The following is a 9,729-nucleotide window of genomic DNA, read 5'->3' as shown; positions in this document are numbered from 1 at the left end:
TGTCTGACCCATCCATGAATCTGTCGTCAGAGGAAAGAAATCATGGAGCCACCAAGCACGATGGGGGCTTGCAGGCTGCCAGGGTGACTCCCCTGTCCCCACACTATCCCCGTTCCCTGGCTGAGCTCGCGCACATCCCGGCGACCTTGACACGCTCATCTGGCTCCAGTAGTGCTTTTAATTGGCATTCTGCCCTCATTGGTGTCCTACCTGCTCTGGGAGCAGACTTGGAGTCTCCAGCCGGCCGCCGCTATCTCTGGGCAAGCCGAGCTCCAGCTGCAGCCAACAAGGTTTCTGCTAGCGGCTGGACGCCAGGCCACCCTCCAAGCAGATAAAATCACTCCTCAACGTGTTTCTGGGCCTGGGGCTGCCGTATCGCGCTCCTCTCCAGAGATGGCAGCACGTCCCCAGCCAGGACTGGGCTCCCAGCCTGCCTGAGCACGCTGGGTGCAGCCGCTGCGAGGAAGGGGCTGCCGCTCTCCCAGTCGCTCCCTTGGACAACCCACTTTTCAATGCCTGAACACATATGGTTTGGGGCTTTGAGAGTTACATCAAAGCTCAGAGCCCCTTCCTATTGCCCAGCTTGGAAAAAATGAAAATAAAATAAAAATGAAAAATCCCTGCAACACGCAGTTTAGTTGTAGATGTTGCTAAGCAGGAACCACAAAAGCCCAGAGGCTCAGGGCTCTCCGGCCAAATGCTGAAGAGGTGAGAGCTGCTGTGTGAGCCCTCCCTGACTGCATCCTCCTTCCAGGCTCCTCGCACTGCTCAGTCATTCCCCATGCCCCCCCCCCGCCAGAGTGCTCCTGTGCCAGCGATCCTCAAAGGGACGGACCTAATGCTTACTGAAGGCAATAAAGAGACGCTGCTCGGCTCAAGGCTGTGGCTCATGCCAACGATGCTCTTTTTGGAGCTGTTATGCCATGCCTGCTACCCTCTGGCACTGCCAGCTGCCCTGTCCCACGCTCCTGGTGCCACTAGCATCACCTAACCCTGCATCTCTCTCCTTTCCTGGACATAAATCAATAAATCAAGCACAGTCAGGTGCTGCTGGGTTTTTTTCAGCTCATGAAATCCAAGCACAACTTCGCACAAGCTCATTTCCCAGAAAATTGTTTAGTTCTTGCGAAGAGCTTTCTTTTTTTTTTTTTTTTCATTGTCTGCCTGCATTTTTCAGCCATTCTGGACGCAGAAAGGCACGTGCCTGGGCAGGCAGCAGCACCAGGGCTGCCAGGCACCCAAGCCAGGACGCTCAGCCTTCGGGGCTGTAAGACACAACCAGTCCAAAAGCGGCTTGATTTTTTTTTTAACCCATGTACCCAGGTGCTTGCACAGGACGGCAAAGCCAAAGCCGGTGCTCAGCCCTGCTTTTCCAGGGAGGTGCATGCGGCTGCTGGCAGCCCCGACGCGTGAGATAAGGGACGGGGCTGGGAAGGATTGGGAAGAAAAATTATGTCTGGCTTTGCTAAAAGCAAGCCATATGGGGTTTTGGTTTAGAAGGGTTGAAATCCACCTCTGCAGTCCATCCTTGCACAGACAGGAGGGCTGTTCTCCTCCCTGCCCCTGGTGCCAAAACCGTCCTTTAAAACCTACCAGGGATAGAGCAGGATCCCCCCTGCCCCCACCCCCCCAACCACAGGCAGCAGACTCCAGCTGCGGAGTCCTCTTGGCTACAGGGTTTATACAAAATTCATGCAGCTTTCCTACAAGCCCAGAGTTTTTTGTTCAAGTGGGCCAACCCTGGAAGTTCTTTAGAGAAAACAATGCCAACCCTTGGGAGGATATATGAGGGGCGCGTCCAGAGCCGGGCAGGGGCTGGGGCACAAGGCTGATGGGGGGCGGCTGAGGGAGCTGGGGGGGTCAGCCTGGAGGGAAGGGGCTCAGGGGGGACCTTATTGCTCCCTACAGCTGCCTGAAAGGAGGGTGTAGCGAGGTGGGGGTCAGTCTCTTCTCTCCAGTAACAAGCAATAGGACAAAAGGAAACAGCCCCAAGTTGTGCCAGGGAAGGTTTAGATTGGATATGAGGAAAAACTTCTTCACCTAAAAGGTTGTCAAGCACTGGCACAGGCTGCCCAGGGGAGTGGTCGAGGCACCGTCCCTGGAGGTATTTCAAAGAGGTGTAGATGTGGCCCTTGGGGACAGGGTTTAGTGGTGGGCTTGGCAGTGCTGGGTTAACAGCTGGTCTCTATGATCTTAAGAGTCTTTTCCAACGCAATTCTATTTGGTCCTTGTTAGAGGCAAGACACCCGAGATAAACAAAAGGAAGAAAATAAATACTTCCCAAGAAACAGACAGATTGTACCAAGTGGCCTGTTCCTGGTTTTGAGCTCAGAAGGGGGAGGGGGGGGAAAAAAGCCCAGCAATTTTCCTATTATTGCAAAAACATCCCATCAGAGGTGCCTGCTGGCTGAGAAGCCTGAAGCCCCAAATGGGTATTTAAGACTCCATTAGCTGCCAGGAAAATGAGCTCCAGAAGATGCCAAAACCCCTTCCCGAGCTGTGACATGGAACACCAGAAAGGAGTAGGAGGCTGGGAAAAGCCTTGGAGCAACCACCCGACAGGGTGCCTTCTGCTTGGAAAAGGTCTCCAGAGAAGCAGACTGCAGCCTCCACAAGCTGCTCGGATGGGCCAGGCCAGGATTTGGTCTCAGCTCCATTTTTTATCCTGATTTTTGTGGTTAATTGGATTTGTTTTGGGTTGTGGGTCTCATCCAGCCCTCAGGAAACCAACAGGATTGTTCCCACCATCAGATGTGTCCACATGCTTTGGTGCTCTGCTGGATCAGGTCTGCAGGGCTGGGAGCGAGGTTAAAAGAGGTGCTGGGATGTGCGTTTTTCTGGGCCACCTGCATGCAGGGTTAGTCTGGGAATTGGCTAAAACACCTTCCCCTCCGTCACACCCCTCGTTTTTGCCATGGGAATGGGGAGGGCTGGGGCTGTGGGTGCCCTGCCGCTGGCACAGTGAGTGCGTGTCCTCCCCAATGCGCTGAGAAGCCTTCGATCTGCCTGACAGAAGAAACCAAAGGGAGGAAGAGGAGCAGTACCTCGGAAATGGAGGTACTGTCACAAACCACAGCTCACCCAGCTCTGGAGTTTGTTGAGTAACGTATTTCCTTTACGAAGTTCCTGTTAGAAAAGCAAGATTTTAAAGAGAACAGCCAAAATGCACTTGAGGCAGCAACCTGCCACATCCATGCTGGAGTCAGTCAATGCCACGCCGTTTCCCTGGGGTTTGGGGGGACTTTGCAAGGAGAATTTCCCATTAGGACATGGATGAAGGGGTGCACCTGAGCCGGATCCCAGCTTGGAGGTCAAGGGCAAAGGCTTTGCTCTCAGCATGGAGGGAAGAGGACTGGGGTCATGGCTGAGGAAATACTACGCAACAGCAAGAGTTTCCTGCGCCATCTGCCGAGCCCCTTCTACAAGCTCTTTCTCAGCCCCCGCATGGGCTTGGGTGCCCTGCCTGCCATCTACACCTTCTCCGCCACCTTCTGCTCCTTGCTGCTGGTGGGCTTTGGGCACTACGTGCAGTATTGCCCTGGCACCTGGTGCTTTATCCAGATACACCTGGACTACCTTCAGCACAGGCAGAAGGAGCTTTCCTGGAACTGGTATGAGGGGCAGATGAGCCGCGCTCAGCCAGGCTGGCAGCAGGAAGAGGGGCTCCCACCGATGTCCCCCCACCACACTCACGACCAGACACCAGCTGAAGGCTGCACCCCCATGGGGACCTCTGATGATACATGGGAGAGGAGTCAATGGGGACGTGTTGTGGGGCTGGCCACGGGGCGGGGGGTTCTGGGTGGGCTCCGGGTGCTTCTGGGGCTGTGGGGAAGCCATCCACACAGCCCAGGCTCTGCTGTGGCTCCCTGGTAGCCCACGGTGAGCAGGATGGTGGAGATGGCACCAGAGCTCATCGTGCCTTGGGGTCCTTGGGCCAGCACCGGCGCTCGCTGCCCACCTGGGGCTCCTGGAGCTGTACCGGCACCAAGGCTTAAAGTAAACTTGGTGCTCCCTAAGCGGTACCAGGTATCGCTGGGAGTCAAGGATCCCAGATGGGCACCGGGTCTTGCCGTACCCCTCGGGGATCCCAGATGAGCATGGTGCCTCGCTGTGCCTTGGGGCTCCTGGAGCTTTCTAAGGCTCCCGGTCCGGTACCGGGACTCTCAGGCTTGATTGGGGCTGGCTGTGTGTGTGGCTCCCAGAGCAGCACCGGGGCTGGCCATGCCACTGGGCTCCCAGATCAGCATCGGGGCTGGCCTGGTGTCCAGGCCCCCGCAGCAGCACCGGGGCTCCCGGACCAGTACCGGGTCTTGCTGTGAGCCCGGGGCTCCCGGCCCAGCATCGCGGCCGCCCATGCACGGGGCTCTCGGTCCAGTACGGAGACCGCAGGACTGGCCGGGGGCTGGCCGTTAGAGGGGCTCCCGGCCTCGTACCGCGGCTGGCCGTGCCCCGGGGCTCCCGGAGCCGTACCAGGGGTCCCTGACCGGACAGGGGCTGGCCGTGCCCCAGGGCTCCCGGAAAGGCACCGGGGCTCCCGGACCAGACGGGGGCTGGCCGTATGAGGGGTTTCCGCAGCAGCACCGGGGCTCTCGGACCGGCACCAGGACTGTCCGTGTGCAGAGCTCCCGACCCGGTACCGGGACTCTAGGCCCAGATGGGGGCTGGCCGTGCCTCGGGGCTCTCCGAGCCGCACCGGGACTTCCCGACCGGCACGGAGGCTGGCCGTGAGAGGGGCTCCCCGTCCGGTACCGGGGCTGGCCGTGCCTGGGGGCTCCCGGAGCGGCACCGGGGCTCCCCGACAGGACGAGGGCTGGTCGTGTGAGGGGCTCTCGCAGCAGCACCGGGACTCCCGGCCCGGTACCGGGACTTCCCGACCGGCACGGAGGCTGGCCGTGAGAGGGGCTCCCGGCCCCGTACCGGGGCTGGCCGTGCCTCGGGGCTCCCGGAGCCGCCCCAGGAGGGGCCGGGGGGCGGCCCGGGGCCCGGCGCGGGGCGGGCGCGGGGCGGGGGGGCAGCGCGGAGGCGGTGCCGGCGGGGCGGGCGGCGGCGCAGTCGGGCGGCGGCGGCGGGATGAACGGGACGGGCCGGGGGCTTTGCGAGCGCAGCGGAGCGCTACCGGCCGGGGCCCGCCCGCTGGTCAGTGCCCTCATGTTCTCGGCCGGGCTCTTGGGCAACCTGCTGGCCCTGGGGCTGCTGCTCTGCCGCCGGGGCCCCCGCGCCCGCCCGCCCTCCCTCTTCCACGTCCTGGTGCTGGCCCTGGTGGTCACCGACCTGCTGGGCACCTGCTCTGTCAGCCCCTTCGTCCTGGCCTCCTACCACCGCAACTGCACCCTGACCGCCCTGGCCCAAGGAGGACACATCTGCCTCTACTTCGGCTTTGCCATGAGCTTCTTTGGCCTCGCCACCATGCTAATCCTCTTCGCCATGGCGCTGGAGCGATGCCTGGCCCTGGGGCAGCCTTACTTCTATGAGCGCTTTCTCAGCCCCCGCACGGGCTTGGTTGCCCTGCCCGCCATCTACACCTTCTCCGCCGCCTTCTGCTCCTTGCCGCTGGTGGGCTTCGGGCGCTATGTGCAGTATTGCCCTGGCACCTGGTGCTTCATCCAAATGCACCTGGACTACCTCCAGCACAACGGCAGCAGGGAGGTGTCTGGCTTGGACGTCACCTTCTCGCTTCTCTACGCCACCCTGCTCCTCTTCCTCATCCTCTCCGTGCTGCTCTGCAACCTCAGCGTCATTGCCAACCTGGCCCGCATGCACCGCCGCGGGCAGAAGACCCGCCGGTTGGCCACACTTGAGCAGCCCCGGCCATCTGGCAGCTGCGTCCGGCGCATGTTCTCCATGGCTGAGGAGATTGACCACCTCCTTCTCCTCTCCATCATGACCATCACCTTTGTCATCTGCTCCCTGCCATTCACGGTGAGTGCAACTACCTCTCAGCTGGGCTGGGGTCCCTCTCCCCAGCACTCCCATTTCTCTCCCTCTCTTTATAAAGCTCCCTCTGACTCCAGTGCTCAGACCTCAAGGGTTGAGGTCAAAGCTTAGCTCTTCCTGAAGCTTGAGAGACCCCAGCTCTGCCATAAACTCGAGGCGATCTGCACATCCCTTGGGGAACTGGGAAAACCGCTCCCCATATCCCCAGTGCCAGAAGGTGGACAGGGTGGCAGGAGGGTGGGGTGGCAGGATGACAGGGTGGCAGGAAGATGGGGTGGCAGGAGCAGAGGTGCCCTCCCATCGCACAGAGGCTCCGAGGCCAGGCAGTGTGGCTCAGGCAGGGTCTGGGGTAGGGGTCCGCAGGACCACGCAGCATCCCTGTGGTTCCTGGGAGCTGGGAACTCATGCTGGAGGTGTGAGGGGTGGCAGAACAATAAATTAGGCATGGCTATTGCTGGGAACAGAGATCCGGCACTTGGGCCACAGCGAGCCTCTTCCCAGGAGTTGTACCCACATCCTGTGCCCCGTCCATGCACGAGGCTTCCAGCAGAAATACGGGGTTGAAACACTGCAGCCAAGTGAGGAAGGGGAGAGAGTGAGTCCCTTGATTCTGCCCTGGGCTCTCCTCATTGAAGGGCTGCTCTTCATCCATCCACCCAAGCCCTATTAAACCAGCAGCATCGTGGACTCCGGAGCACCTCAAGCCACTCGTGTGCCTTGCTGGTGTGTGCAAGCCTGCTGCTGTGGAGGGTCATTTTGTTCCCATTAGAAGCAAGCCCCACCAAGGTTGGGAGCACAGCCAGTGCTAATTTTGTGCTCATGGAGTTAAATAGATGCTACCTTCCCTTCGTGCTCCCTTTCTTCTCCCAAGGGAAAAGAAAATAACCACAGGCTGTAGCAGAGCCAGGCTGCCTGGGTTTTAAGACAGAGAAAAGACAAAGCAGTAATGTCCCAATGCTCGTGAGCATCCCAAGAGCTAGAGTCAATATTTTGAGAGATGCTTCAGCTGCTGTCAGTGGGCCCACACATGATGGGCAGCTCTCCCTGTGTTCCAAAAAAGCCCAGGTTTGGGTGCTGTGGTGGGACCCCTTGGTGGAGACATGTGGGCAGGGCTCTGCGGGTCTGGTTGGGGCAGATGGGATGGGAAGGTGCCACTGGTGGCGATCCTGTGGGCCCTGTGGTAGCAGATATAGTCTTATCCAGAAACACAGTGGCTTTTCTTTTCCCATCACCCAGCTCCCGTGTGGGGTTGTGTTTGGGCTGCATTTTGGCAGTGTCTCAAACCGAGCTGCCCAACGCTGCTGGTGCCTCCTTGGTGTGACAGTTTCTCTTCTGGCCAGGGCTGCCAATGGCAGCCACCCTCTGAGAATGAGCCCAGGCACATGAACCCAGTGAGCATCAGGCAACAGCACCACAAAATCCTTCCCCAAAAAGCCTGGAGCAGCCCTTGGAAGTGCTGCACTGTCAGCATCCCCTGGCATCGTCTGCACTGTGGCCCCTCGTGCACCAGAATGCACCATCCCTGGCTGGTACCCAATGGATCCCAGCCAGAGGGGGGATGCTCATGCCTCCTGTGCCCCCAGCTCCCATCCCCTCTCCCCCGAAGTGAGGGGGTGACGATTTGACCTGTATGAGTAAGGATTGCTGAGTCACCCTTCCAGGAAGCCCCATGAACTACTATGAGTCGGCATGTTGCAGGAAGGACCGGAGTGGTCCAGCACTCTGCATCCTGTCCATCTTGCACATTTATTTGTCCTGTGTGATTTTCAAGGTGAGACCCACCACTTCCATAACTAGTCGCTGGCTTAATTGCATTACGGCTACACAAAGCCTTGCTGCATGCTGAGAGCAGAGGCAGACCTGGCTTTCATTAGCAAGAAGTTCATTTAAACTGGTGGAGGCGGCAAGTGTGCTGTGACAGCCCAGATTTCTCCAAGAAGCTGCCTGGGGGCTGGATCCTGGAAGCCCAGACCTGGCATTATTTCTCCCCATTGTGTTTTGCAGATCCGTGCCTATGTGAACAAGTTCAGCGAGGAAGAAGACAACCACGACTGGGACCTCCTAGCCCTGAGATTTCTCTCTATTAATTCCATCGTTGACCCTTGGGTCTTTGCCATCCTGAGGCCACCGGTCCTGCGGTTCATGCGCTCGGCGCTGTGCTGCCAGGTGACCCCTGCGAGCCAAGACAGACAGACTCCATCCCCCGCAAAGACAAAACTGGCAGCACGGCTGGACCCTTGTGGGCAGTAGATCCATCGGCCATTCCAGGAGACATCTGCCAGGTGAAGCACAGCCCTGACAGATGTTAATGGATCCCTGCCTTATGGCCTATAAAGAGACGTATCTGCTGCAGGGTGCGCCAGGTACGAATGGCTCGGGCTAGGTGTCACCGCATGTCTGGGAAGCCCCTGGAAAGCTGATGCAGTCTCTCACAGGGCAAAAAATACAGCAGGACAAGATCAGGAGGGCTGATGAGTACCTGGATAGCTCTGTCTCCCTTAAATAGGGCTGCTCCTGCCTGGCAAAGGATGCAGGCTGCGTTCAGCCACGCTGCAGGTTGGTCAGGGGGTGAAGAATGGGGGGGCTTTGTTATAACACTGCTGCTGTGGGGGGTGTCAGGGAGGAGAGCTTCCCACTGGTGTGCTCCCCAGCAAGGTCCCTGCAATTGTTTCAGGCTGAAGGCAGCGTGCAGGAGGGGTACAGGTCCTGGAGATGGGGCTGGGTGGCTGCCATTGCTGCAAGCACCCGTCTCTGCCCCCAGGTCCCTAGGGACTGGGTAGGAGAGGAAGGGAGCAGTGTGTCCCCAAATACTCCCCTTCATTTGTTAGGCAGGTTGCCGAAAGAAATGCAGTTTATCAGGTGTCGGTCTGTGTGCATGTGTCTGTCTGTCTGTCCCCCACCCGTTTGTAGGCTCCAGTGGGTGCCAGCCCAGCATGTCTGAGGGGCACTGGGGCAGAAAAAAAGCCAGTGTGGCACTTCCCTTGGGCTGTGATGGCAGCAGAGCTGTGTGGCCCCTCCTGAGCCACATTTTGCAGTTTTCTTTGCCCTGTAGTTTGTGCAGGAGCTGACAAGGGGAATAATGAGCCCAATGAGGGGGAGAGGTTTTGGTCGCAGCTGTGGCCTTACCCATAACCAGGTATGGTTATAGTCCAGGGTTATGCTGCTGATGGGTTTTGGGTTGGTGTGGAGAGGGCTCATCCTCCTGGGCTGCCTGGCGAAGTGCCCTTGATTGCCCTCCTGCTGGCTTGAGACAAGCCTGCTCAGGGGCATCACTTCTGGAGAGGTTTTTGTTTTTGTTTTGCTTTTTTAAAAAAGGCAAACACCCCCAAGAAAACCAAAAGACCCAAGTGCAGAAACATCCAGATCATCAATCCTGCCCCATTAGACAGCATCCTTCAGCACTGCTATATTGTTTTGTGGGATGCCTGTTGCTCTTTGGGGCTCTGGGCTGGTCCTCATGGGGGTAAGGAGCATCCGAGCCTGTAGGTGAGCTGAGTTTGTCCTGAGGCTGTCACTGCTGCTAGGGCTTGCTGGGGGGGTTGTGGCTCCCCTTTGCGCAGCATCCAACACACACAGTGTCATTGGGCTGTTGCAAGCGGGTCGTCTCGTTTTCCGTTTGAGAGCTGCAGCTCTGCTCACAAAGCCCAAAGGTGCTGAGATTTGGAGCTTTTCTGCGGTTTATTAGTTGAGGTGATGTAAAAAATTAAATAAATAATTATTATTTAAATAATAAATGTCTCTCAAAGCAGCCTGCTGAATCATGTGTGGGTTTGTACTTAAGATGCACCTCAG

The 9,729-nt window shown here is 58.2% G+C and overlaps 1 protein-coding gene across 1 annotated transcript; it reads left to right on the top strand.

The window, feature by feature from the left end:
- The first annotated feature begins 5,063 nt into the window (after positions 1–5,063).
- Positions 5,064–9,244, top strand: PTGER2 (prostaglandin E receptor 2). The gene is made up of 2 exons (XM_037396067.1): positions 5,064–5,922; positions 7,942–9,244. Exons 1-2 carry the CDS (start codon positions 5,074–5,076, stop codon positions 8,185–8,187), a joined length of 1,095 nt encoding a protein of 364 aa, XP_037251964.1. The 5' UTR covers positions 5,064–5,073; the 3' UTR covers positions 8,188–9,244.
- Positions 9,245–9,729: the final 485 nt, after the last annotated feature.

This window comes from Falco rusticolus, chromosome 7 (genome assembly GCF_015220075.1).
Source record: "Falco rusticolus isolate bFalRus1 chromosome 7, bFalRus1.pri, whole genome shotgun sequence".
Classification (NCBI taxonomy): Eukaryota; Metazoa; Chordata; class Aves; order Falconiformes; family Falconidae; genus Falco; species Falco rusticolus.
This window is presented reverse-complemented; position numbering and strand designations above follow the sequence as displayed.

Excerpts from the sequence above, each read along its gene's own strand:
- PTGER2 (XM_037396067.1), top strand. The coding sequence starts at position 5,074 with ATGAACGGGACGGGCCGGGGGCTTTGCGAGCGCAGCGGAGCGCTACCG. Across the intron at positions 5,923-7,941 it reads TCTGCTCCCTGCCATTCACG|ATCCGTGCCTATGTGAACAA; the intron begins GTGAGTGCAACT and ends TGTGTTTTGCAG.